This window comes from Emiliania huxleyi (assembly GCF_000372725.1).
Source record: "Emiliania huxleyi CCMP1516 chromosome Unknown EMIHUscaffold_16, whole genome shotgun sequence".
In the NCBI taxonomy this organism is placed as follows: Eukaryota; Haptophyta; order Isochrysidales; family Noelaerhabdaceae; genus Emiliania; species Emiliania huxleyi.
Window position 1 is genome coordinate 1106911 of NW_005200982.1, and position 27077 is coordinate 1133987.

The following is a 27077-nucleotide window of genomic DNA, read 5'->3' on the forward strand; positions in this document are numbered from 1 at the left end:
GACGGGAAGGATCCTGCAGGGATTGAAAAAGCTATTCGGGGTTGCGTACGCCCATGAGCGAGGGTGCGAGCGTGCGTGGGTGGTCGACGCCGAGTCGTTCGCCTTTCGGCCCTTTTTCTTTGAGCCGATCTTTTCCCGGCCAGCAGCGTTTGTCCTCCGCTATACAGACGCCCCCCACCACCCAGAGCTCGAGAGCTGGCAAGCGTGCCACCGTGACCTGTTCGCGGCAAAGCTGGGTCTCGTGGCCAAGCACTCGACGCCCAACTTCCCGTGGCCATCCGACACCAGGACGCGCCCACAGCTCGACTTCTGGGTTTTCCCTGCCGTAGTGGCAGTCCAGCTAACCAGGCTGCTCCGGAGGCAGCATGGCTCCGTAGCCCTCTCGTGGACGGCACCTCCGGCGTTGGGCGAGGTGTCCTACATCGATCCGTTTTTGCTATACTCGGTTCAGCACCTTGGGAACCCGTTCGATGTCGAGCTAATCAACGTTCGCCCTCTATTCGGCATCGGTCGATTCCGCAGGCCGTGCAATAGGGAGGAGGCACAGGCGCTCAACGAACTACCGATACATTCGGTGCGGGGAGATGGCTTGGCATGGGCACTCGAGGCTGTCCTCCAGCATGGCTGGCGAGCCAGCTGGTGCACCAGCAACTGCGACATCTGTGTCATATGCGGCGCCATGTGGCGGTTGCCGCAGGATAGGCGGTGGTGGGAAACACTGTGCACCTCTTGCAAAAAGTGAAATGGGCGCGCACTGGTACGTGGCAGCGCTGGATCAGGCGGCGCAGTACGCATTTCACTTAGGACTTCACTTGGGACTCGAAGCCGATGCTTGTTCAGCGGTCTTCGCGCAGTTGTCGAGCGGCGCTCAACGGCAATTCGCAAGTCGTGCGCATTGGGTGCATTGCGCCACACGCAGACCGCTTCAACAAAGCTCCAATCGCTTTCATTCAGCACTCACCAAACCTCGTCACAACGAAGAATAATCATCCACCTCCAGCGTGATGGAGCAGCGTTCTTGTTGCATCTCACAGTAGAGAGGTGTCCGTTTTTATTTATTTATTTGCACGAAGGGAGAGCGTCACGCGCCGTTTTCCGGCTCTCTACTGTCTACAGCAGCACCAGCAGGTGAGGGCGACTCCGCTCCGCTCTCCCCGCCGTCCCCGCCGGCGCCGGCGGCCGCCATGCGCCCCCGGCCTGTGCCCGCCTGCCCAATACACAAGGAACAGCCAACACGCCCACGCACACCTCCCCGGCCTCCACCGCAATATCCGGACCGCTCGGTTTTTGGTTCTACTACGGTATCTACATTATTATCGTGCACTCTCGCACATATACAATGGGGGTACGCCCCTGGGGCAACATCGTGACAGCCCCCGTCTGCGGCCCTGCTGTGGCCTGTGCATCGCGGCGACCGTCGTAAACTGTACATCGAGGCCGACGGAGGCGGGAAACGGCATGGAGATGCACGGCTCAGCGTAGGCGAGCACCCAGCGCCGGCCCGGCAGCGAAGGCGAGCAAGACGAGGCCCGCGGCCTCCATCCTGGAAATGGCGCGCGTGTCGATTTACGATCCGGTAGCGGTGCAACTCTCAATCACGCGAATCGCGGCGTCCCGGACCAGCCGCCGTTCGCGGTCCTTCCTCGTCTCGCCTCTGCCTGCTCGAGAATGCGGCAGGAAGCCCGCCTCGCCCTCAAGGCGATCGTCAGCGAGCAGCAGCAGGAAGGCGTCGAGGTGCGGAGCGAGCGCCTGCGGACCAAACCTGCTCAGCAGCTCCAGCGCGAACCAACGTGCTTCCCAGTTCTCGTCCCGAAGCAGCGGCAGCAGCGCGCCCACGTCGAGCCGCCGCGTGTCCAGGCTGCCCAGCAAGCGCAGCGCGTCGCGCCGAACTTCGAACGTCGGGTGCTGCAGCTGTTGCAGCAGCGCTGCCGCGGCGCGATCGTCCAGCGCGCGCGGCTCAAGCCTCTCCAGCGCACCCAGGGCCGCCCGCCGCACGTCGCGATGCGGATGGGCGAGGAGCGGTAGCAGCGCGCCGCTCTGGTGCGCGAGCGCCTCGGGAGGGAGCCTCGCCAGCAGCTCGAGCGCGTACCGCTGCACGCCGTGCTCGGAGTCAGACAGCAGGGGTAGCAGCGTCGGCATGTGTTGCAGCAGCAGCGCAGCGTCGATCTTGTCCAGCAGGCGGAGCACCGACTTGCGCACCTCAGCCACGTCCGCACGCGCGCAGATCCGCACGAGCGGCTCGATCTGCAAGGCGAGCGCCCGAGGCTCGAGCTTCTGCATCACCGTCTCGGCCATGTGCTGCATCTGGCGGCTGGCGCGATTCGGGGGCAGCGCACGGACGAGCTCGCAATCATGGAGGTGCGGCAGGACCAACGCGACGTGAGCCTCGAGCGCCCGTGGCGTCAGGGCAGAGAGCGACAACATCGCGGTTCTCCGCTCGACGTTTTTCCCTGTCCATGATATCGCCCCACGGTCTACGCCTCCCGCCAGCGCAGCGCGTAGAAACGGAGAGAGCAGCGCATTGATCCGCGGCTCGAGCGAATCGACCTTGGCCAGCAGGCGCAGCACGGTGAGCCGCACCCTTTGGGCAGCGTGCGGCGCACCCGTGCAGGGAGCGACGCCTGGCTCCACCCCTCCTCGAGCAAGTGCAGCAGCGGCCCCGAGTGCAGCTCGAGCGCCGACGGCTCGACCCCCTTCAGCACTAGCCCCGCCGCGCGCTGCACGTCAGCGCTGCCGTGCGCGAGCAGGCACAGCAGCGCCGGCAGGTGCAGCACCAACGCCGGCGGCTCAACCCGGCACAGCGCTGCCACCGCCGCCTGCTGCGCGCGGTCTTGCGCCCACGAGTCGCCGAGCGGAGGGTCGAGCAAATCTGCTAGCTGCAGTACGTGCGCCGGCAGCTCGACCGCGGGGTCGAGATCTCGCACCGCGGCGAGAGGCACGAGCCGGAGCCGCTGCGCGAGCGGGAGGTCGTCGGCGGCCGGGACCGCCTTGAGCGCACCCCACATCGCAGCTCGCCACGTGTCAAGCGCCAGGCAGCGGCGCGCTCGCTCGCCCCACCGCGTCGAGACCGCCTTGAGCGCTCGCAGCGTGCGCGCGTCGCACTGCTCGAGGCACTCGATCAACAGGCTCGGCTCGTGGTCCGAATGCCGCGACCACCCGCGGGCCAGGGCGGGCGGCGCGGGCTCGGCGGGGCTGAATAGCGGCTCGGAGCACGCCTCGGCCGCCTGCGCGTCGCTCATGCACGGATCGACCACCCCCAGCAGCCGCCGAAGCGTGCCCACATCGCTTGCAACAGCGTGGGGACGCAGCAACGCCGCCATCCGCGCCGCCGCGAGGCCGCGCAGGTCGACGCGCCCCGCGTGGCCGTCCAGGCCGAGGAAGCTAAAGCCGCTGTGCAGTAGCTCGAGCACCCGCCGCGGCGTCTTCGCGGCGGAGGCGAAGGCCTGCGCGTAGGCCAGGCTGCGCGCCTCCCCGGCGGGGTGCCGCCGCGTCACCGACGCCAGCTCTTCGAGGAGAGGGCCGCAGCGCCAGAGGTGGAGCCACATGACTGGCTCGACGCTGCATGTCAAGGTGCCGCCGCCGCCGGAGGGGTGAACGAGGTCGTCGGCAAGCAGCGCCAGTGTGTGGCCCATCTCGAGGCATTCGTGGTGCAGCACGAGCAGGCGCGGGCCCGCCGCCGGCCGCGCTGGCGTGAACAGCACGAGCCGATTCTGCTCTGATGCCACCGCCCGGGCCGCATCCACCACGCGTGCGTGGAGAGTAGCCGGAGACTCGAGTAGGCAGAGCAGCGCGTCGACGGCAGCGGAAGGCGAGGACACGCTCAGCTTTTCGTTGCCATCCAGCAGCCGAGCGGCGAGTGCTGGCTTCCGAGGTGCGCAGAGCGTCACCCGTTGCGCCACTTTCTTCCGCAGCTGTGCGTGCAGCGAGTGCACGCCGCCTTGCAAATTCCGACAGTCGGTGGCGGCTCGCGCCCAATCAGCAGCCTGGGTCATGCACGCCGCACCTCGCTTTCCATGCGTGCGTAGGACACTAGCTGGCAAGGGTAGCCGACACGACGCCACAGATCAAAACCAGGCGTCTTTTGTTATGAGCTTAGCCTTTATATTATACCAAAAGGAGGGCTACACGAGGCCCTCTACGCTGGGGCGCCGGCGCATAGCCTTTTGTTACCCGTATGCGAAGAAAATACGTCCTATCGCGCTGTTCACAGCACGCCAGTAGGGAACCTAGCGTCCACCCATCACCTTACTACCTACCTACCTACCCATACCGCGTTGGTGTCCCAGTCGTTGGTCGGACTGTGTTTCCCCCATCCCACAGGACATTCCCCCATCCCACATCCCCCCCCCCCCCCCCGTGTGTGTTGTGAGCTTGTTTGTGTCTGTGTGTCGCTCGTGCGTGTCGTCATCATCTGTCTTGCGTCCACCCATGGCGAGACGAGTTCTTCGCCATCGCAGCGAGCAGCAAACCACTCGCCGCAGCAGCCGGAGGCATCGCCGCAGCACTGTTTGCGCCGCGGTCCCGCACCCGTCGACGCAGCTCCCCCCGCGGAAGACCGCACACACACACACACACACACACACACGGAGAGGGAGGGAAATTTACGCGCGGCGGGTATTTCTTTTGGCGCAGCGTCCCGAAGGCGATCGCCGAGCATGTTCGCCTTTCTCGGCGCAAGGCCGGCGGCGGGCGAGGACGAGGCGGCCGCCGAGGCAGAGCCGCTCGGGTCCGGCGCCGAGCGTCCGCCTGGGCGCCCCCCCGAGGCGGAGCCGGGAGGCGAGCAGCTTGCGGCGCAACGCTTGCCGCTTAGCGAGCCGCGCAGCTTCACCTTTGAAGAGGCCGGGCCCCTTGGCATCACGACGGAGTGGCATATCGACGGAGTAGCCATCAAGGCTGTTAAGGGCGCGGCGCTCGAGCAGGGCGTGCCTCGGATGTCCGTTATCCTTGCGCTCAACGGCAGCGATGCGAGTGGGCTCGCTCGTGCCGAACTGCTAGCGATGCTCAAAGTGCGGCCACTAACGCTAACAGTGCGGCCGCCGGCGGACCTGCGAGGCGAGCAGCTGGAGGGGCGAGACCTGCAGGGCGTGACGCTGCCGGAGGCGAGGCTGGCGGGCGCGAACCTCAAGGGATCTGACCTGCGCGGCGCGGATCTCGAAAAGGCGGTGCTGCAGGAGGGGTATGTCCTCGCCCCGCCGGACGTGGAGGGCCTCGGGGGAGCGGCGCTCGGCAAGGCGTGGGAGGCGTGGGGGGGGCGTGGGTGGCGGAGGAGTTATCAGGAATACTTCAAGCCGGCCGAGGAGGGGGCGGAGGAGCGGCGGGCGGCCGTCCTCTCTGGCGCCAAGCTGGCCGGCACCAACCTGCGGGATGCCGACCTGCGTAAGGTGAAGCTCGACAACGTGGAGGGGTCCGAGGGCGTCGTGCTGCTGGCGGTGGAGGGGAAGAAGGGGAAGGAGCTGGGCGAGGCGTGGATGGAATGGGGCAAGGCGCTGCGGAACGAGCCGGGCGAGTCGGTGCGCGTCGCAAATCTCTACAAGGCGCAGCTGGAGGGGGCAGAACTCGAAAGGGCGCAGCTGCAGGGGGCAGATCTCTACCAGGCGCAGCTGCAGGGGGCATGTCTCAACAGAGCGCAGCTGCAGGGGGCAGATCTCCTAAGGGCGCAGCTGCAGGGGGCAGATCTCAGCATGGCGCAGCTGCAGGGGGCAGATCTCCGCAACGCGCAGCTGCAGGGGGCATATCTCAGCATGGCGCAGCTGCAGGGGGCAGATCTCCGCTGGGCGCAGCTGCAGGGGGCATATCTCCGCGAGGCGCAGCTGCAGGGGGCAGATCTCCACTGGGCGCAGCTGCAGGGGGCGAACCTCGGGGGCGCCGACCTGCGCGGCGCCGACCTCACCGGCGCCAACCTCGCTGCTGGCGCCAACCTGAAGAATGCCGACTTGCGCGGCACAGTCCTCATCGGCGTCAACCTCGAGAAGGCCGACCTCGAGGGCGCCAAACTGCAGGGCGCGAAGTTCGAGCGCGCCGTCCTCGCTGGCGTCAAGCTCATCGGCGCCAAGTTCTCACCCTTCAAGCCGCCCGAGGCGCGCCCTCCGACGCTTGCGCTGGCGTGGCGGCTGCGGGCGGTCGGCGGGCAGGCCGCGAAAGGGCTCTACGCGGCGCTCGCCGGAGGCGATAGCGACGGCGGCAGCGACGACGAGGGGGCGGAGGAGGAGGAGGAGGAGGAGGGGACGGCCACGAACATCGTCGCCAACGCGCTTGAGGCGGGCGTGACGGCTCTCGTGAAGGCAGCGGCGCCGGCGCTCGAGCTCGTGGAGGAGATCATCGGCAAGCTCCGCGCTGCGCTCAACGGCTGCATCGCCGTGCTCAAGGCCGCGGGGGACTGCGACAAGCCGGCAGAGTTTCTCTGCGACGCCACCCGCAAGCTCGTGCGCTTGCTCGTGTCGGAGCTGCTGCAGCCGCTGCTCGCTGTCTGCAGCGATCCTCCCGACTCTTGGGCCTCGCTGCGAGAGGGCGTGCTGCTGAAGCTCGAGCCGCAGCCCAAAGAGCTGCTTGGCAAGCTCGCGGCGTCGATCGCGCCGTCGGTTGAGCCAGAGTCGACTGCCGAGGCCGAGCCGCCGCCGGCGGCGGCGGCGGCAGCGGCGGCGGAGGGGGGCGAGGCCGCGGGCGAGCTCCTCCGAGAGCTCTTGCGCCTGATCGCCGAGGAGGCGACCGCCATGCTGCCGGCACTCGAGGAGTCCGTCGAGGCGGTCGTTTCGGACACCCTTCAGATGCTGTCATTGCACGTCGAAGACGTCGAGCTCGGACTCGTACGCGATTTCACAGCCGTCGCCGACCGCCTCGAGAAGCATCTCGAGACGGTGCTAATCGAGGAGGGGATCGGCAAGCTCGTGTCCAAGTTCCTGCTCGGCCGCTGCGGCGCTCATTATGCTGTTCCTCTGATTCGATAGAGAGCAAGCGCTGACGATGAACGGAAGTCTATCAATAGGCGCTGTCCTCGAGAAGCTGAGCGACGTCGCCTCCGAGCAGCTGAAGCTGGCGGAGCAGATGGAGAAGACGATCGCGGCGAAGGTCGCTAGTGTTGGCGACGCCGCGAACCAGAAGCTGCTCAAGTTCCTCGGCGGCGAGGGCAGCATCAAGAGCCGCGTCGTCAAGTCCGTCCTCAGCGCCGCGACAAAGTACGAGGTCAGCGCCGGCGGCTTCCAAGGGAGCTTCGACATGCTGCGGCTGGCCCTTCGCCGAAGCCCGATCCAGGCCCGCACCCCCGTCTCTTTGCCCCCCCCCCCTCCCCCGCCCCCTCCCTAATCACACATGCCTCCGATCCGCAGCTCAACGTCGACGACAGCGAGCTGACGTACCTGCTCGACACGCTCGTGAAGCTCGAGGCGCGTGCTGATAGGTTACTCATTTGAGAGAGCACGTCTCCTCCTCACAAACCTCTCCCCCCCTCCCCACTCGGAACAGGCGCTGGAGGTGAAGAGCGACACGTGGAAGGACGCGGCGTCCACCTGGATGTCCGTCCTCGAGCTGCGGCGCAAGATCGGCGTCGAGCGCGGCATCGCCGTCATCGACTGCATCGCGGGCGACCAGAAGGTTCGCTCCACTACTCTCCTCCCGGACGCTCCTCGTTCACAGTCAGTGTCCACTGACTCGGTTGCCCTATTCCGTTCGCTAGGTGCTCGACGCGCTCGGCGCCGCCAAGGCGCTCTTCGACATCGAGGGCGACGCGCCGCCCGACATCTTGGCGCGCCGCTAGACAGAACTCGCCCTCTCTTTGTGACCGCAACAGCGACTGAAAGTGGAACGATTGCCCTACACGGCGCGATCGACACTCAGCCCCTCGTGACAGCGCCGCTCTCGGCCCTCCCTCCGCCTGCAGGCGCGGCTCAGCAAGGCAGCCGGCGGCCACATCCGCGCCAACGGCTACAGCTACCGCAAGAAGATCAACCTCGAGCTCGCGCGCATCCGCCGCGTGCGCGACCTGCAGATGCGCGGCGTGGCGCTCGTCGGGACGGCGATTGCGGCTGCGCTCATCTCGACCTTCAACTACCTCTACTCCGTCGCCGACGGCGTGGAGCCGTGGTGGCTGCCGCCGGCCGTCGTGCTCGGCGTCCTCTGCGTCCTCCTTCCCGCCGCGGCGGTCCTCGTCTACCTCCACCTCCTGCACAAGCGCAAGTCGGCGGGCTCGAGGCTGGGCGGCGGGCTCGGGCACGGCGCCTGAGCTTTCTCCACCGACCCCGGGAGGAGGGCCGCGCCTGGCCCTTAGTTCCCTCTCTGCCGCCGCCGCGGCCTGTGCAAGCCTTGCCTGAGGGCTCAAGGCTGGGCGCGGCGGGCGCACAGGCGCTACGGACCTGAACGCGCGGGAAACGGGGATGTGACGCACTCTAGCGCGTCTAGGCTCTGGGCATGTCCGTCTAGGGTACCATACTTCCGGGCCGGTGTGCTATGATGTAACATACGTGTACTTCCGGGCCGGTGTGCGGGGAGCGGACCTTAACGACCGCCCAGAAGCTTTCTGAGCGAACAGGTGGGAACACAGATCAAAACCAGGCACACAGCACGCCACTACGTGGCTGGGTTCACAGCGATTGTAGGAAAATGTCGAAAACACTTGACGGTCGCGGCCTTCCGACTCGCGCCTCCGCCTCACTGGCACTATTGTAGCCCTGGCCGGTGCGCGTGCGGAGTTGAAGTTCCGGAGTGAAAATTCGAACGCGTTCTCTCACGGTGACCAAAAAATGTCCACCTAGAGGCACCTCCGGAGGCAGGCCGCCGCACGCCGGCGACACAGCTCCAGCTGTCGAACTGACCCGCAGCTCCTCTCAGAGCGGGAACTGTGACGAAAGTTGACTGAGGCGGTTGTCAGGAATCATCATACGGATCACATGGTGGCTCTCTCATGACGGGAGACCGCCCGACCACTCCTGGGTGGCACTGCCACCGGTGTCGCTCGACGTCCTGTCGACAGCGTGCCGACAGCGACACAGACCATGTGGGACGCGTCGAGTATCGACCTCTACTGCTTACCCAGCCTTCGAGTGTATCCTGACTGTGGTCCCACACCCACTGGTGTCCATCTCAGAGACCGCAGGAGGTCATGAGGGTCGATGGGAGTGCCAACCCCACAATGCCTAAAAACCCAAAACAATGCTAAAAAAAAAACCCCAGCCCAGTACTGTCCACTATGAAAGTGTGAACAGGTGGGAGCAGCAGCGTCCGACCACGGCGCCGCAGGCGCCTGTTGATAGGTCCAGGTGATAGCCCTGGATGGGCAATGCATACGCCTCACTGGGCCTTAGATCGCCCGACCGCGTCCCGGTGCTCTGCCGTCGGATTTGAGACTCCGCCGCACCGCGCCGCGGCCGGGGGCCCTCCGGAGGCCGAGGATGGCCGTGACGGACCGGGACGAGCTCTGGGAGGTTCAGTGTCAGTGTATATATTGTAGAGACCAACCATGTTCACAATATCTCTCAATTTAGCTAAGCCTGGGAAGGCGATGCCGGGGCCGTACAGCAGCTTGATGGTGCTTCGCCGGCGTGCGTCCCGGAGCGGTCCCGGACGGGCGGTCCGGGGGAGGAAAATGGAGGACAACGCCGACGCCGCTCTGATTCGACTTTTTACTTCAAACAAAGACAGTCGCACGCGCCGCAGCGCGGCGCGTGCGACTGTCAGGAGCGGATCCGTCAGTTAGTCGTGTTCACGCCGGGATCGTGTCCTCCACAACCTGGGCAGACGTTCGCCTTGGACAGTAGGGAACCTAGCGTTGGTGTCCCAGTCGTTGGTCGGACTGTGTTTCGCCTTCCCATCAATCAATCAATCAGTGAGAGCCCACGGTTCCCTGGGGTCGCCTCGTGAATAAACGAGTATAAAGAGCGGTGGGTAACGACGCTAAAAAAGATTTTTTTGTAGACTGGGGTCGTAGGTTCATTACGGTCTACCGGTAGACTGCGGTAGACTCGTCTACCAAATGGTCTACCGTCTACCCCAGTCTACCCCAGTCTACCGGTAGACGGTAGACGGGCCACCCCTCAGAACTGAGGGAAGCCGCTGATCGAGCCCAGCGTGCCCGCGGCCGCCTCCCGCGCAGCACCGCCGCTGGGGACGACACGCTGCGGAATCGGATCGACGGGAGCCCATGCACCGGGCAAAGAAGGACGCTGCAGAAGCGGTTGGAGAGGCAGCCGGCGTCTGCCGTCACAGCGAGTCCAAGCGCTGGTTGGACATGCGCGTCGGCTCGCCCGAGGACTGCTGTCGCGACCCTCCCGTCGTGCCGCAGCCTCCGACGAGCTCTGCAACCGAGGAGAGTGAGGGTGCGCCTCCCCTCACTGCTGGCCTGGCTGCGCCGCACCCCCACAAAGCACCCCCTCGAGCATCTCTACAAGTACAAGTACAAGGGGCGGCGGCTCCGGCAAGACTTAGCCTTGGCCACCCTCCTTGCGGAGCTCAGGAGGAGATCCGCTCTCGGTCGGCAACGTGGCAGCTAGTCGAGGGACTCTGGTAGTTGAGTGACCGCCCCCCTGAGTGAGGACAGGAGAGAGAGAGCTTTTGTGGTGTTGGTGTACGCAATAACGGGACAGGGTAGTTAGTCGCTCTCTCTAGCTCCCCTTCTAGCTCTTAGCATGAGCTGCGCCCTGCGTCCGACCCCTTTTGCGCAGCAACACCTTAAACTTTTAGGCCCTCCAAATTCGGGTCGGAGCGTAGCGGAGTGGGCCCCGAGTTTGAAAAGGGCGACGGACGCTTGCGTCCTAGCCTCCAACAACGCCTCCCCGGCGCAGAGGGGCCCCCGGAGGGATGCTCAACCGCTCCACGCCACGCCGCTTGCGGCGGTCCTCTTCCCAGCTCCGCTGAGGGCCCGTACGTTATTTTCCATACCTGTGTTAATGCCAGTGCGCGCCAGTCCCGAGGGAGCTTTGTTGTAAAATTCCATTGCGAGGTATCGCGACCTTGTCGCGACCTGTTCTCGTTGTCGTTACCTACCTAACCGACCGTGCCGTGCCGGTCGTGCGTGTGGCGCACATTAAATACATGCGCATCACAACCTGGGGCGGCGAGCCGCAGCGCACCTCGTCCTTCGACGGCGAGGAGTACCTTGATCGGTGCGGCGTTGCGCCGTACATGCGCGACGCGCTCGCGCTGCTGCTCGAGAACCGACCAGCAGGTGCGAGGCTCGCGTCCATGGTTTCAGCAGCGACTCCCCCCTCCTCTCCGCCACCCCTCCCTCCACTCTTCCGTGCAGAACCGATTGGGTTTCTGGTGCAGTACTTCCATGCGGCGCTCAGCGAGTCGACCGCGCTCACGCGGGCGCTCCGCCTCATCCGCCTCGCGCCCCGCAGCCACACTGCGTTTAAAGACAACCTCGTCGCAGCATTTGCAGCGCTCGGCGGCCAGCAGGCGGCCGTCATAAACCACGACCCACTAAAAACGCTCATCCAAGTCGTCGACGAATCTGAGATCACTTGCGCCGTGTCCCGAGCAGGGGCAGCGTTTCGCTGGGGAGCCACTTTGCGCGGGGGAGCTGGCGCGGGTGCTCAAACAGCTAACGAGCAGTTGCCCGCTCCACCTCGGCAAGGCGCTGCTGACCCTACTCGACAAGTCTGCCCATAGCCGCGAGTTTGCTCCTCCCACAACACGCTCTCCACAGCCCACGGCAAAGGCGACCCATCCATCACGCGAACGCGATCCGCTCGACCACATCCGGGCGATTACATGAAGCGCTCTTTGCACTCTCGCCACAGGCGCGAGGCGGATCCGATCTCATACTCCGACTTTTCCTGCACGGCGACGTTCCTACCGCCCCCTCAGTAGCCCCTCCTGCGCCCTCGTCACTTGCCCGCCCTCCAGGTGGTTGCGGCACTTGTGCTCGAGGAGACCCTCGCCCACGCGGAAGCGCTCGCCGAGATCTGCGCGGATGGGCCGGCCTGGCTGGCGGCAGACCGCCAAGAGGCACACCCACAACAGCCGAGAGAGGCGAGCACATAGTCATAAAACAAACAGAGCCGAGATGCCAGCGCCTCGGGATGTGGAGATGGGGGGAAGCCCTCGCGCGACCACCTCGCCGTACCTTCCAGGGTGTGGTGGAGCCGGCATGCGACCCCTCAAGGAGCACAGTGCCGTCTGCCTTGCGCGCCCTCGTGGTGGGCCAGATCGAGCTGCGGCATCACGCCCGCCAGAGCGGAGAAGCGGTGCGACGCCCCATGCGAGACACTTTCGAGCGGACTGCCACACCACACGGACTGCCACACACGCAGCCCGGACGTTTCATTCCTCTCTCACAGGGCGGGCAAGAGTCGGCAGCGGCGTGGGCAGCGGTGCAGAGGGAGACTTTCCTCGCCCTCGGCCCCGCGCTGGGCGGCGGGCCACAGCCCGGTCAAGCGACCGGACCTGCGGATTCGGCCTCAGGAGAGCCTGTTTGCCTAGAGGCACGCGCGCTCCTTCACGGCGCAGGCGGAAGCTCGCTCTTTGCAAACACTCCTTCTCCGTAGCAGGAGTACTATCGCAGCATCCTGCGCGCGACACTGCGGGGCGAGTGCGGCGGTGGCGCCGACGACGCGCTCGTCGACAAGGCGGTGCGGAAGTCCCAATGCCCAGCTGACGCCTCGCCCGTGCGGACTTGCTGACCGCACATGCGAGTGCTGCACCCCTCGCAGGTGGGTTTGGCGACGCTGCGAGAGCGTTCGTCGGACGTGAGGCCGCCAGCAGCGGTGGGGGAGCTGGCGAGGCGGTTACGAGAAGCGAGGCCGAGAAGCTGAGGGTTGCGTGCGTTTTTGCCACGTGCTAAAAAAATGAACCAAGTGGCAAGTGCTGATCACTGTCTCACTGAGGTGAGCGAGTGTTGACACTTTACACACTTGACTTGTAGAAACTCTGCCGATTGGCATTTCCTGTAAAAGCTGTCAGTGTCCCGTGTCCGCCGCGAGCCCACGTACCAAATCGTGAAAATTGTGTATTCACTCACATTAGATTAGATTCGACGCCGTGTTCGGCGGCAGGTTCGCGACGGGCGAGACGCCCCGCTCGACGACCTCCGCCTCCGAGGCGGACGAGGGCGACGGCGCCGGCGGCGATGGCGGGACCTAGGGCGGGACCGGCTTCGACCTGTTCGGGCCGGACCCCACCCCCATGGAGGACCTTTGAGGCCCTCCCCAGTCTCACCCCACCTTACCTCTGCCCCCCCCTCCCCCCATCCCTCTGCCTCCCATAGGGCGCAGGATAGCACTAGCATATGCGCCTAGTGCGCACACTGGGCCCACATAGATGTATAGATGTGACCCGCCCGCTCGAGTGTGCGGCGTCCGGATGCTAGTGCTTGAGAAGACACCACAAACGCGGCACGGCCCGTTTTGGATGTCTGCGGAGATTCTGTCTTAGCACACACAGTGAGTCATTCGGAGTCATTCGATGGCCAGAGTGCGATTGTGTGTGTGCGGGAGTTGGTTTGTCGGGAGGGAGGGCCGGCAGGCTGCTCACCCACGTGCACCGGGCCAGTGCTTGCACTTTGAATGCCGTGGGGCTCCTGCCCGTGTCCGGGCGTGGAGATGCGAGGGTCGCCCCCCCTTGCCCCACCACTGTGTGTGTGTGGAGAAATCTACCTTACCTTACCTTACCATTAGATTACGACTTCGCTCTCTAACGTGTACAGAGATACGGTACGGTCTGAGGGATTCGACCCCTCCCCAGTGGGCGATTGCCCAAGTCAGATGGATATGTGGGAGACGGCGAGTCCACGCGCCCCTCTCATGCGAGCAGGTTGACTCCCTCGTCCATGTCGAAGAGCCGCTGTACCGAGTCGCCCGTGTGGATGCACTTGATGGCCTGATCACAGGACGTGACAACATCGAGCGATAGAATAGAGTCGCCCGTGTGTGGAGGCACTTGACGGCCTGCGCGAGGAGCTTGCCCACGCTGATCTGGCGCACCTTCCTCGCCTCGCGGTTCACCGACGGCGGCAGCGGGATGGTGTTCGCGACGATCACCTCCTCGATGGCGCACTCCTGTTCACAACTGTAGGTGTGTGAAGAGGCGCCCTCACAGCAGCACCTCCTCGATGGCGCACTCCTCGATGCGGTCGGCGGCGGGCGGGTTGAAGAGGCCTACTCATTGCACACCTCGGCGATGTATCGGCGATCTCTCGGCGATCTCTCGGCGGTAGCTCGGCGATCTCTCGGCGGGGGGTTGAAGAGGCCTATTCATTCCTCTTGGTCAAGAACAACAAACGCATGAGTTCGCGTCCCCCGGGCGGAAGAGGATGCCGTGGGTGGCGAAGGCGAAGACGCGCGACGCGCCGAACGACTTGAGCGCGTTCGTCGCCATGAAGAGAGTGCCCGCCTGTTCACAGCTCGCGCTGTGAAGAGGCGCCGTCCACGGGCCGCCTGACGGGGAGCAGCGACCGCGTCCATCTCGGCCATCTCTCGGCCGCATCTATGACTCGGCCATCATCTCTCGGCCACCTCTCGGCCGTCTCTCGGCCATTCTCAGCCACTTCTCGGCCACCTCTCGGCTATTTCTCGGCCATCTCTCGGCTATCCCGCCGTGTCGATCATGTCGTCGACTAATTAACTGCGAATAAACTGCTAGTTACTCGCCGTGTCGATCATGTCGTCGACGATGATGCAGTCGCAGCCGGTGACGGTGCCGACGAGGTCCGCCTGTGCAATCTCCGAGCCCAGCTCGCCCTTAATTATGAATCATTCTTAACCAATAAATGAATCAGAGGGCCGCCGCCTGCGCGATCTCCGAGCCGAGTTCGCCCGTCGACCTTCGCTGCGTGATGATCATCGCTAGCGAGGCTCGCATCCCCTGCGCCTCGAGGCCCTCGCGAAACATCTTTGCTCTCGCGACGCCGCCTGTGGTTTAACGACAATGAATCATCTACCATTGCTCTTTCATAAGCGTCTTTGCTCCCGCGAGGCCGCCTGAGATCAATAATCATTAACCATTTATCATTGCTAGTTCATAAACATCTGCTCTCGCGACGCCGCCGCCCGCGTCCGGCGAGACCACGGCGACTAGTTAACTGCTAGTTAGCTGCTAGTTAGCTGCTAGTTAACTGCTAGTTAACTGCTAGTTAACTGCTAGTTAACTGCTAGTTAACTGCTAGTTAGCTGCTAGTTAGCTGCTAGTTAACTGCTAGTTAACTGCTAGTTAACTGCTAGTTAACTAGCAGTTAACTACTGATTAACTGCTAGTTAACTGCCTGCGTCCGGCGAGACCACGGCCACGTTGTTGAGCTCGCGCGTCTTGAAGTAGGACACCGCGATCGGCGTGGCCCAGAGGTTGTCCACCTGTGGTGTCCATTACCAAGTATTCACTGCTGGCAATGATGAGGACTAATACTGGGCCCAGAGGTTGTCTACCTAAGGGGAGAGATGTGGGAGAGATGTGGAGAGAGATGTGGGAGAGATGGGGAGATATGGGGAGATATGGGGAGAGATGGGGAGAGGTGGGGAGAGATGGGGAGATGTGGGCAGAGATGGGGAGAGATGGGGAGAGATGGGGAGAGATGGGGAGAGATGGGGAGAGATGGGGCTCTCCACCGGCGTGCGCGGGCCGAAGAACCCTTGGATCTGGCCGCAGTGCAGGTCGACGCAGCACACCCGGTCCACCCCCATCGCCTGAGAGAGAAGCAGCAGAACTGCGGTGGGCACAAAAAAGAAATACGCCGTCCGGAGGTCCCCCCCCCCCCCTTCGTCGTCGCCTCCATCATCTTCGCAACGTCCGCCGCGGAGATGGGCACTCGCGACCGCTCCTAATTAAAAAGTTAATACCACAACCAATCATTACTGACGGGTGTTAAGTAGTAATTAGAGGGGCACGCGCGGCCGCTCCTTGCGGTCTTGCCTTGCGTAGCCGTAGTACGGCACCACGGCCGTCACGCGCGCCGCGGCGGCGCGCCGCACCGCCGACGCGCACAGCAGCAGCTCCATCAGGTTGTCGTTCACCTGTTCACGGCTGGAGGTGTGAAGAGGCGCCGTTCACAGCAGCAGCTCCATCAGGTTGTCGTTCACCTGTTCACGGGTGCGCGGGTGTGAAGAGGCGCCGTTCACAGCAGCAGCTCCATCAGGTTGTCGTTCACCTGTTCACGGCTGGAGGTGTGAAGAGGCGCCGTTCACAGCAGCAGCTCCATCAGGTTGTCGTTCACCTGTTCACGGCTGGAGGTGTGAAGAGGCGCCGTTCACAGAAGCAGCTCCATCAGGTTGTCGTTCACCTGTTCACGGGTGCGCGGGTGTGAAGAGGCGCCGTTCACAGCAGCAGCTCCATCAGGTTGTCGTTCACCGGAGGGCAGGTTGGCTGTATGATGTACACGTCCGAGTTGCGCACGTTCTCCAGAATCTGAATCGACACCTCGCCGTCCGGGAAGCGCGCGATCTTGGCCGGCGTGAGAGGCACCCCAAGTCTCGCCGCAATCTCGCTGGAGAGCTCGCTGTTTGCGTTGCCCGTGATGAGCTGTAGCTGCGGCCGGCTGCCTGCGGCTGCGATCCCGCTCGACGACACTCCGCCGGGCCGGCGCGACTTGAACATCTCTGCTAGGATGCTCATCTTGCCGGAGCAGAAGGCCTCCTTTTCGAGCCGCGCCTCAAACTCTGGGCCGAGCTCCTGCGCTGTGCCGCGCAGCTCCATCCGCTTGTCATACCTGTTCACAGCTGGAGGTGTGAAGAGACGCTGTTCACAGCAGCAGTTCCATCCGCTTGTCGTACTTCTTCATGATCTTCTGGAACCCCTTCGTGTTGATCCAGACGTACGTCTGCAGCCGCCCGAGCATCCGATACGCCTCGTAGAACTCGCGCTCCGCTAGCTTCGCCTCAATCTCCGCCGCCGCCGCCGCCGCGTCGCCCTCGCGGCCGTCGCCGAGCGGCGTCGCCTTGAGCCGAGCCGGCTTTGGCGAAGGCACGCCGCCGCCAGACCTGTCCGCGGCGCCCGACGAGGGCGGCCCGAGCGACAGCGACGCCAGCGATGCCGGCGTGCCTGGGTGGCGCGGCGTGCCTGGCCCGCAAGAGCCGCCAGACGCGCGCGAGGAGGGCTCCTTGGCGGACCAGCGCTCCCGGCCGACGGGCGTCTGGTCGAGGACCGCCTCGAGGTGCTGGCACTTCTCGAGGAAGGCGCGGTTCACCTTCTCGAGGTTGTCTTCGAGCGCCTGGAAGAACTCGGCGTCGACCTCGTCCTTGGTGGCGTCGTCGTCCTCGAGGCGCTTGAGGATGAGCTTGAGCTCCTTGTAGTCGATGTAGTCGTCCTCCCACCCGGGCGCGCGGTACTGCTGCAGGTCCTTGCCGAACTTCATGCCCGCGGCGCGAGCGGCACCGGCTCACGAGCCAGCCGGGCAGAACTCGCGCAGAATTATTTTCGCAAAATCCGTGCGAGAGGTGCAGTGCGGCGTGTGTGTGCGAGCGAGCGTGTCTTTCTTAACACCGCAGGCGGCGCTCTCAAAAAACGCGGCAGGCAAAAAAAAAGAATTTCCAAAGAAAATATATGGCGGGTACCTCTACTACGACACACTCTCACACACGGAAACTGCAGTTTTCAATCACGATCAGTTGAGTACAAATGCCCACCTTCATGAAGGCGCTGCCGACTCCGCGACGGCCGCCGCGCTGCGCCCGTCCGCCTGAACGCGACCACGCCACTCCCATCCGCCGCACCCCGCGCCCTCGCACCAGCGTGCAGCAGCGAGATGGGGCTCGTGTTGTGCGGACCGTCGCCGTGCCGCCGGACGTGGCGGCTCGCGTTGACGCTCTCGCCCGAGCCGACACCTCGGTCTCCGCCCCGCTCCATGCCCCACCCCTGCTCCGCGCTCGCCTCGCGCGTGAACGACGTCCGATCAAAGTCGCCGCCGGGACAGATGCGCTCGCACGCAGCGCGCGTGAGGCTGTGCTGCTCAACAGCAGCCCAGAAGAGGTCGGTTGCAACCGCGTAGAGCGCCTATTCATCCGCTGGAAGAGGAAAAGTGGTCCTAATGCCGAAATGCCTTTCGCTCGCAGAGCTGCGTCTCGCCGTCACCTCGCGCGCCTCATCGCGGGTCTGTCTAAGACTATAGTCGCCACATCCCCACCAGTATCTCTTCGCCATCTCGCGCGCCTCGTCGTACGGGTCCCGTACTGCGGCGACGTCAGAGGCGACGGCGCGCCGCTCCGCTGCGCTGCCGCTGCCTTGGCGCGCATTGCCAAACTCCGAGATGGCGCGGCAGGGGGAGGGAAAGGCGGCGTGGAAGAGGCAGACAGAGAGGGCCCACTCCTACTCGATCGCCAATGGGAGTTTGTGCGGAGTGAACGACGAAACACGGCAGGCGAAGAGAGCCCTCTCCTCGGTAAGGCCAACAAACGCAAACCCCTCCTTCAGCCTGCGAGTGGCGAGGGAGAGGTCCGGCTCGACCGACGTGTCGCACGCGCCTAAACGTAGCGAAGAACGAGTGCGAATCTCCGTCTCGGCAGATTTCGGCGAATCTCGGCGAATCTCGGAGGATTTCGGCGAATCTCGGCAGATCTCGGAGAGCGGCTCTCGCGCCCCAGCGCGAGTTGCAGCGCGCGCCGCTCATCTGCCCCGCCAGCATCTTGGTGGCGGTACCGCGCACGTGCATGGCGTAGGCAGTCGCGTTCATCCGCGTGGAGCGTGGCCACGCGGGTCCAAACCAAAGGTAGGCGGAGGTCACGCGCTGCACGGGCTCGCGAAAGGTGGTGAAGAAGCGGCCGCGATAGGCGTCCCACGCCTACCGCAAGGAACCAGAAGATGCAGCCGAGATGCAGTCGTGTGCCGCTGTGGAAGGTGGGTAATAGCGCCGCTGGCGTTATCTCCGAATGCGCGCCAAAGTTAAAGGCGCCCCCGGCGCCCTTGGGCTGCTCGTCCTTGCCCCAGAACCGGCAGTGAAACCAGTGGGCCATCGGGAACCGGCTGAGGAACTGAAGCTCGGACGCAGCGCCGGCGCAGCGATGGCCAGCCGGCATTTGCCGCCCGAGCTCGTCGCGCAACATCCAGCCATCCCGGGTGCAGGAGGGCATGGTCGCGTCTGGTCGGAGCGTCGAGTTGCTCGCATAGTGCGCCAATGTGGTGCCGAGAGATGTCCCCCCTTTGGGAAAGTGTACCCATGCAATCTGCTCCGAGGCGGGCCGGCTCGCGGCGCAGCCGAGGTGAGAACCAGGCACCGGCTGCCCCGGCATGCCGTGAGCGGTTGCCTAGGTGCCCGCCGCAAACACGCGAGAAAACGGTAAGGCAAGCAGGACTTCCTGTGCCCCGCGCCCTAGCCCGCCCCCTAGACCGCGCCAGGGATGTGCGGGAGGCAAAAGCGGCGGCGGCGGCGGCGGCGGCCGCCAAGAAGGGCACATAGGAGCTCAGCGGGGCGTAATGTTGCGCCGCCGCCTCGCTTCAGAGGATGCTGCTAGCCCCGGGTCCACATACGGAGAGCGAGTACAAACCAGGTCCAACAATAGAGGGCCGTCTCGAGGAGGCGCCGAATAGTGCTGCGAGCGTGCACGACGATGTCAACGAGAACGACGGGATGTGCCATATATGGCCCGTCTCTTCGCGCAGTCCGCGTCAGCAAGCACGTGCAAGCTGCAATCTGTCGTGTTGAACAAGGCCACGCGATCGGTGCTGGTGCCTGGTGGTGCGCATTCACCGATATGATATACATGCGAAGATCTACGATTGTACTTTATTGACCGCACAAATCACACACACAATCACAGACCGACGGAGAGGTCATAGAGCTCCTCACGAGCTATACGAGTGTGTATATAAAAGCCGTAGAGCCGTTCCGTACGCCTGTTAAGAGGGACCCCCGGAGCCGTAGTAATACTAACGCGCGGGAGGTACTAGTACACACTATACACTATAGTACTGTACTAGTAGTGCACAGTACACAGTCAACGTACAACGTACGCACCGTCGCCAACGCGGCGCTGGCAATGGCTCAGGTCACCACCCCATCACCCATGCCGTCGGTCGCCGCCAGCCAGAAGCTCCTTCGTCTTGCGCGCCGACTTCTTGGGGCCGCCGACGTTGGGCGTGTGAGCCCTGACGCGCTTCGTGCTCGGAAGGCCCGGCTCTCGCTCGGCGGTGACGTCCGGCGGCGAGTATTTGTAGACAGGCGCTCGCACTCGTCTCCAATCTCGAGCACGCTCATCTGCGCGTCCACGGCCTCTGTCTGTCTGCACGTCCGACAGGCGCTTCTCCCCGGTGGCGGAGAACTGAGGGAAGTGTCTTCGATCGGTGAGAAGCTTCGAAACGCTGGCCTCTGCGCGCGACACCCCCCGGCAGCGTTTTCGATTGGTGAGAAGCGCTCCCATACTAGCCTCCGCACGCGACTTCGCACGCTCACCAGGCGCAGTCTCGAGGTTCAGCGCGACACCCCCCGTCGCCGCCTGCCGCTTGACCGCCTCAAATATCTCAAGCGCCGTGCCTTCGTACTCGGGCAGCGTGAGCATCGCGCTCTCGACCAGCTCGATAGTGACACCGCTCTTCACCCGCGGCCCGTCTCCAGTCGACAGCGGCGCATAGCCTGGCACGAAACGCTTCGCTAGCCCGTTGATTGCATTTTTCGTGCGCCCAATGCCCAGCCCGATGCTCGCCTGCATCTCTCCCGCCTCGAGTCTCACTCGCACAGCCTCGATCTCCTCAGGCGAATACCGCGTGCGAGCAGGCTTCGGGAGCACGGCTGAGCGCAGCACGACATACGTGCGCCCGCGAAGCTTCTCCCATCTCGTCTTTCGGAGCCGCGGCCCTTTGGCCGTGCGGGGCGTGCCGGGCCGCCTCTCAAACTCGATCAGATAGACATTCTCGAACCGATTTCGCTGCTGCTTTGGCCGATAGCGCACCGTGCCCACACGCTTGCGCATCTTGATGACGCCGTCGCGCGTCTGCGGCCACGCAACCTCGATCGTGTTGCCGTCGAGCATCGCCACGTCGTCCGGCTCAGCATCGGCGACGACTGCGGCGGCCGGAGCGCCTGGAGCCATGCCTGCCAGAGAGCCGCCACAGGCGGCTGGCAGATGCCCAGGCAGGCGTGTGGCGCCACCGTGTTTTTCTTCTCTCGCTGCTTCCCATGACTCTTTTGGGTGTACCTGTGTTATCGCCATCTTTCTACATACAACAGGTGTTAGTTACGTGAGGTCAAATTCTTTTCACTTTGGGCACGTTCTGCTCCTCACGCCGCTGGCGTCGCTGCTGGTGTCGTCGCCGAGCGCGATGCGGCTGAACGTCGACCCGCTCCGCGACGGCTTCCGCGAGCCTCTCGACACGGTCGTCCTTGTCGCTGCGGCGCCTCTCCCACGCGAGGCGAGCGGGTGGCCCGTCCGGGCCGTCGAAGCGGCCGTGCTTACGGGCGAAGAGCGGTACGTGCTCTGCGGCCCGCACGAGGCTGTGCGTGCGCTGTTGGCCTCGCATCCGAGGCCTCTCTACGTGGTGACCGACTCGGCCGCCGCACAGCTTCCTGCGGGCCCGCACGCGTCCGTGCGGAACTTTGCGGCGCCGTCGGTCGCCGCTAGAGAGTGGGAGGAGGCGGTGGCGACAGTCTGCTCGCTGCACCTGAGCACCGTGCCCGAGATGGTGCTGCAGCACGCGCGCCGCTGCCCGGACGCCGCCGCTCTCCACGACGGCGGCGCCGACGTCTCGTACGCACACCTCTGCGGCGCCGCCTGGGCGCTCGGCGACGCGCTGTCGAGCCGCGGCGTCGACCTGTCTTCGGGCGGAAGAGTGGGGGTGCTGCTCCCGCCCTCGCTGCTGCTGGTGGTGTCGCACCTCGGGCTGGGCATGCGCGGCCTCGCTCCCTGCGTCCTCTCTCCCTTTGCGCCGCTGCGCCGCTACCAGCTCTCTCGTGTGAAGTGCCGCGCCATCCTCGTCGGCTCCGCTGACTCCATCGACACCGACGAGCAGCAGCCGCCGCCGCCGCCGCCAGAGAGCCTCTCGGCTGGAGCGGAGGCAGCCGCGCCGTTCGTGATCGACCTGTCTGCTCTGCCGCTGCCGCCCTTCCTCTCCCCTTGTGAGATCACGGCGAGGCTTCCGGCCCCAGAAGCAGAATTCGTATTCTTGTCTCCCAACTGGCGCCCGAGAGGGCCACCCGTATTCAGCTGTATTCACCTTTGTTCCGCTGTATTCACTGGACTCCTCTCCGTTGTATTCACGCGGTGCTCTGAAGACGCTGCACACCACCGTCTTCCCGCCCTGAGGTTGGCGTGTTCATCACGTAGGCTGCCGGCGGCGGCGAGCGAGCTCGGAGGGACCGCGTTTATCGACTGGACCTCTGGCGACCGACGCGGCTGGTGCGGGCTAGGCGGCGTGGGCGGCCGTGGCTGCTCACCCGCCCGCGCCGTGAACAGGCTCGACGGGGCGGCCCAAGGCGATGGCGGTGACGCGGTGGCGGATTGCGCATTGGGTTCGGTGGCGCGCGTACCACCTCCCTCTCGCCACGATGGGACGGTGCGTGGCGACGGGGCCTCGTTTTCTCTCTCTCTCTCTCTCTCTCTCTCTCTCTCTCTCTCTCTCTCTCTCTCTCTCTCTCTCTCTCTCTCTCTCTCTCTCTCTCTCTCTCCTCCGGGGCCTCTTCCTCGCCTAAACATGGATCAAACGAGGGGCATGATTCATTGCCGGCTAGGCGCGTGGCGATGGGGCTCTTCCTGGCGTGGTACTGGCACCTCCCGCTCTGCCAAGGCGGGGCCCTCCTCCTCGTCCCTCCGCAGCTGACTGTCGACGTGCGCGGGCTAGCGCAGTTCCTCGCTGACGCCCGCGCGGATTGGGTGGACTGTCTCACGCCTGGCCAGCTGCAGATGCTAACGGAGCAGTGCGGCGGCGGTGGGGCCGGGGGCGACGGCAACGCCGGGGGCGGATGCGGTGGCGGCCGGTCGCCTCTGCCTGCGTGCCTTCGGCATGTGATGGTGTCTGGCGAGGCGCTGCCCGTGGCCACGGCCCTCGCCTTCCTCCGCGCCTTCCCCTCAGTCACCATGTCGAACGTCCTGTCGACGACCGAGACCGCCGCCGACATCTGCATGCTTCGCGAGGTGGACGCGGCGGTCTGCGAGGCGGCGGCCGCCGCCGGGATGACCAACGTGCCTGTGTGCGGCGGCGGTGCGGGCGAGGTGGTGTGGGGAAACGAGGTGTTGCTCGACGAAGGGAGCGGCCGCATCCTCCACCGCGGCTGGAACATGGAGCGCGGGTACCTCACGGGCGAGGATGCCTCCGCGTTCACGCCAGGCGGCGAGGGCGCCGATGGCGGCGAGGGCGCCGCGGGCGGCGGCGGCGGCGGCGAGGTCAACGCCTTTGCTTCGGGGGACCGCGGGAGGCGGTGCGGCGGCTGGCTCTCTATCGAGGGTCGACTGGACAGCGTTGTCAAGGTGCTCGGCCACCGCGTCGACCTCGGCGGGGTCGAGGCGGCGCTAGCGGGGTGCGCTGCGGTGAGAGACTGCGTCGCCCTCGTCTTCCGAGACAAGGTCTGGGCGTGCGTCGTGACGGACGACCCACCCGCCGTGGCGTCTTTCGTGCGAGACAGCTTCCCGCGTGGCGGTGCACAGCCCGCCGTCTTGCCGGTGGGCGCCATCCCGTACTCGCACACCGGCAAGCGCGACCGACGCGCGCTGCTGCAGCGCCTCCCCGCGGTGCTCTACGGCTCTGAGCATGTCGGCTCGCCCCCTCTCAAGCCAGCGAGCCCGCCACCACCCTCCGGCGCTGCTGGCGACGCGCCGCCAGCCCTCGCTCTTTCCGGTGATGGCGCCTCCGCCTCCGCCTCCGCCACCGCCACCGCCTCCTCCGCCTCCGCCTCCGCCTCCGCCTCCGCCCTCACCTCCACCCTCGCCTCATTGGAGTCGCGCGTGCTGGCGGCGATGTCGGAGCAGCTCGGCCGACGCATCACAGCAGCAGACGACTTCTTCGAAGCCGGCGGCACCTCGGTGCTCGCGCTGCGGCTCTGCGCCTCTCTCGGCGTGCGCGTCGCGTCGCTCTTCGCGCACCCTACCGCCGCCCGCCTCGCCGCCTTCATGCGCGAGGACAGCGACGGAGGAGGAGGAGGCGGCGGCGGCGGCGGCGGCGGCGGCGGCGTTCGGCGGTCGCCTCGTTACGGGTCATCGCATGCGGCTGGTGCGCCGGCGCGAGGAGCTGGATTGCGGGACGATGGGCGCCACTCTGTCTCCGTCGCCGGCATGGCGGTGCGTCTGCCGGGCGCGTCCTCGCTGGAGGGGCTGTGGGAGATGCTGCAGTCTGCAGACTCGGATGGCCTGTCGACGCTTCCCCTCCCCGCACCCGCACCCGCCTCGCCCGCCGCCGCCGCACGGCGGCACGGCGGCAAGGCGGCGGAGGGGGCGGGAGGCGCTGCGTACGTGCGTCGCAAGGGCGTCGTGGCGGACGAAGGCCTCGAGCTCGTGCGGGGGGGGCTCTGATTAAGTACTTGACAACGAATCATTCGTTTGTTGATAGGCCTTGAGCTGGCGAGGTGGGGCCTGACTGTCGAGCGAGCGACGGGCTTCAGCCGAGAGCTGCGGCTGCTGCTCGAGCTCGCGCACGAGGCGCCATTCACAGCTCTCTATTCACAGCTCTCTATTCACAGCTCATGCACAGCTGCTCGAGCTTGCGCACGAGGCGCCATTCACAGCTCTCTATACACAGTTCTCTATTCACAGCTCATTCACAGCTGCTCGAGCTCGCGCACGAGGCGCCATTCACAGCTCTCTATTCACAGTTCTCTATTCACAGCTCATTCACAGCTGCTCGAGCTTGCGCATGAGGCGACATTCACAGCTCTCTATTCACAGCTCTCTATTCACAGCTCATTCACAGCTGCTCGAGCTTGCACACGAGGCGCTCGAGGACGCCGGCTGGTGGGACGAGGCGGCGCAGGCGCTGGCGCCGCCCGGCCGCGTCGGCGTCTTTGTGTGTGGCGGCTCGCTACCGCACTTGGACGGTCTCGACGCCATGCGGTGCAATCGGCCGGACCACTACTTTAAGTAATGATTCATGGAGGTGTACTTTACTCATCCTTGTTGTTTAGGCGCGAACGGCCGGACGCCTACTTTAGCGCAGAGGTTGGGCACGATAAGGACTTCCTTGCGTCTGCCCTGGCCTACCACCTCGACCTGCGAGGCCCCGCGGAGACGGTCGCCACCTCCTGCTCCTCCTCCCTCGTCGCGGTCGCGCGCGCCGCCCACGCCATCCGCCTTGGCCTCTGCGAGGTCGCGCTGTGCGGCGGCGCCTCCCGCTCGCCCGACGACCCTCATTCAAGGCCAATCACATCATGATGAGACCGTCCCCCGCCATCAATTAGGCGCCTCCTGCTCGCCCGACGACCCCGTCCGCTCTGTGGCGGGTATGATCTGGGCGGCCGACGGCGTCTGCCGACCCTTCTGCGACGCTGCAGCGGGGACCGTCCCTGCCGACGGCGCGGCGCTGGTGGTGCTCACGGCGGCGTCGGTACGCCGAGCGTACGCGACTCTGGAGGGGGTCGGCCTCAACAACGACGGCGGCCGCAAGTCGACCTTCAGCCAGCCCTCCGAGGCGGGGCAGAGGGAGGTCATCGCGATGGCCCTCGCCGACGCGGGTCGCGAGGCGGCCGACGTCGACTATGTCGAGGCGCACGGCACCGGCACGCGGGTGGGCGACCCTATCGAGGTTGGCGCGCTCGCGGCGCTGCACGCGGGGCGCAGCGCCGCCGGCGGCGCAAAGCTGGTCGTCGGCTCGATCAAGGGCCACATCGGCCACACAAACACGGTCGCCGGCGTGGCGTCCCTCGTCAAGGTGTCAATGGAGTAGCGATTCGCTAATGACTCATTCATTGCTTCACCGCTGCGTTGTAGCTGATGCGCCATGCATGTGTAGCCGCCGCGACCCTCGTCAGCCGTGCCTCTGCGCCAGAAGCAACTGTGCACTACTAGAGCAACCGTGTCACAATCACGAGCAGGCGTGTCACAATCACGAGCCATTAGCAATCACGTGTCACGCGTGTCACAATCACGAGCAGGCGTGTCACAATCACGAGCACTACGTGTCACAATCACGAGTCACGAGCACTACGTGTCACAATCACGAGCACTACGTGTCACAATCACGAGCAGGCGTGCCTTTGCGTGTGGCACGGCGCCGTCTCGCCGACGGCCCACGCGGACCCCCTCAACTCGCTCATCCCGTGGGACGAGATCCCGATCGAGGTGGCGGCGGCGGCCGGAGGAGGCGGAGGCGGCGGCGGCGGAGGCAGCGGAAGCGGCGGAGGCGTAGGCGGCGGCGGCGGCGGCGGCGGCAGAGGTGACTCTCTAGCAGGGGGGTGGAGGAGCTGCATTCCGCGCGTCGTCGGCGTCTCCTCTTTCGGGATCGGAGGCACCAACGCCCACGTCATCCTCTCGGCCGCCTCCTCCGCCTCCCCCCCCTCCTCCGCCGCCGATGCTAGGCTGCCGCCGCCACGCCGCGCGCCGACGTCTGCTTCACCACTTCTAACATGACTCCCGAGTCACTAACAGGATTCCGCCGCCACGCCGAACGCCGCTCGCGCCGAAGACGCCTCTGCCGCCGCCCAGCCTCGCCACCCTCCCGGTCGCCGAGCCTGGCCGCCCCGCGGCCACACCTACCGCCGCCGCCGCTTCGGCGGCGGCGGAGGGGGTGGCTGCGCCGGCGGGCGGCGGCGGCGGCGGCGCTCGGGCGGACGGGGTTTGCCGCTACGAGGTGGTGTGGGATGCGGCCGAGGTGGCGGAGCTCTGTCTTGGCGTCCTCCCGGTCGTCGCCGACGGCGAGGGTGGCGCGGCCTTTGTGGCCTCCCTCCAGCTCCCCTGCCGGTGCATCATGGTTGACTGGGCCGACGCCGCCGCCGCCGCAGCGACGCACGGCGCCCTTGCGATCGCTGGGGGTGGCGCGGACTTGGACGGCGCGGAGGCGCTGCTCTGGCGCTGCCTCTGCCTCCTCGTCGATGTCGGCGGCGCGGCGCCCTCTGGCGCCGAAGGACACCTCTCGCGCGGCGGCGCGGCGGCGGCGGAGGCGCGGGCGACGGGAGGGCCGGTGCAAGTGTTTGCACTGCTGGCGGACACGCCTCGGTATGCTCCGCTACGCGGACTTCTGCGTGTCGCTCGCAAGGAGCGCAATCCCCCCCAACCCACGTGTAGAGATAGAGTCGAGCTTAATCGTTCCCCCCA

General features: G+C 65.5%; 5 protein-coding genes across 5 annotated transcripts; 4 read left to right on the forward strand and 1 right to left on the reverse strand.

The window, feature by feature from the left end:
* Window positions 1-4997: 4997 nt before the first annotated feature.
* On the forward strand, window positions 4998-5999 carry EMIHUDRAFT_63425 (pentapeptide repeat protein; the record flags this gene model as incomplete). Its single annotated transcript, XM_005785649.1, has 2 exons — window positions 4998-5162; window positions 5535-5999. Coding segments are annotated over 2 exons (630 nt in total), but the record flags the coding sequence as incomplete, so codon positions are not given.
* A 980-nt stretch (window positions 6000-6979) lies between these two features.
* EMIHUDRAFT_434137 (hypothetical protein) lies at window positions 6980-8516 on the forward strand. The gene is made up of 5 exons (XM_005785650.1): window positions 6980-7248; window positions 7323-7379; window positions 7459-7587; window positions 7670-7738; window positions 7874-8516. Exons 1-5 carry the CDS (start codon window positions 7042-7044, stop codon window positions 8213-8215), a joined length of 804 nt encoding a protein of 267 aa, XP_005785707.1. The 5' UTR covers window positions 6980-7041; the 3' UTR covers window positions 8216-8516.
* A 2503-nt stretch (window positions 8517-11019) lies between these two features.
* EMIHUDRAFT_98973 (hypothetical protein) lies at window positions 11020-12611 on the forward strand (the record flags this gene model as incomplete). Its single annotated transcript, XM_005785651.1, has 3 exons — window positions 11020-11152; window positions 11231-11427; window positions 12480-12611. The coding sequence occupies 3 exons, from the start codon at window positions 11020-11022 to the stop codon at window positions 12609-12611; spliced, it is 462 nt and encodes a 153-aa protein (XP_005785708.1).
* A 233-nt stretch (window positions 12612-12844) lies between these two features.
* EMIHUDRAFT_462667 (hypothetical protein) lies at window positions 12845-19139 on the reverse strand (the record flags this gene model as incomplete). Its single annotated transcript, XM_005785652.1, has 16 exons — window positions 12845-12954; window positions 13608-13806; window positions 13875-13967; window positions 14032-14084; window positions 14205-14319; window positions 14577-14639; window positions 14716-14837; window positions 15188-15275; window positions 15528-15605; window positions 15689-15739; window positions 15819-15932; window positions 16267-16624; window positions 16662-17292; window positions 17643-17907; window positions 17986-18219; window positions 18696-19139. The coding sequence occupies 15 exons, from the start codon at window positions 19137-19139 to the stop codon at window positions 13729-13731; spliced, it is 2787 nt and encodes a 928-aa protein (XP_005785709.1). The 3' UTR covers window positions 12845-12954; window positions 13608-13728.
* Window positions 19140-24974: 5835 nt separating this feature from the next.
* On the forward strand, window positions 24975-25551 carry EMIHUDRAFT_56457 (polyketide synthase; the record flags this gene model as incomplete). Its single annotated transcript, XM_005785653.1, has 2 exons — window positions 24975-25133; window positions 25204-25551. Coding segments are annotated over 2 exons (507 nt in total), but the record flags the coding sequence as incomplete, so codon positions are not given.
* Window positions 25552-27077: the final 1526 nt, after the last annotated feature.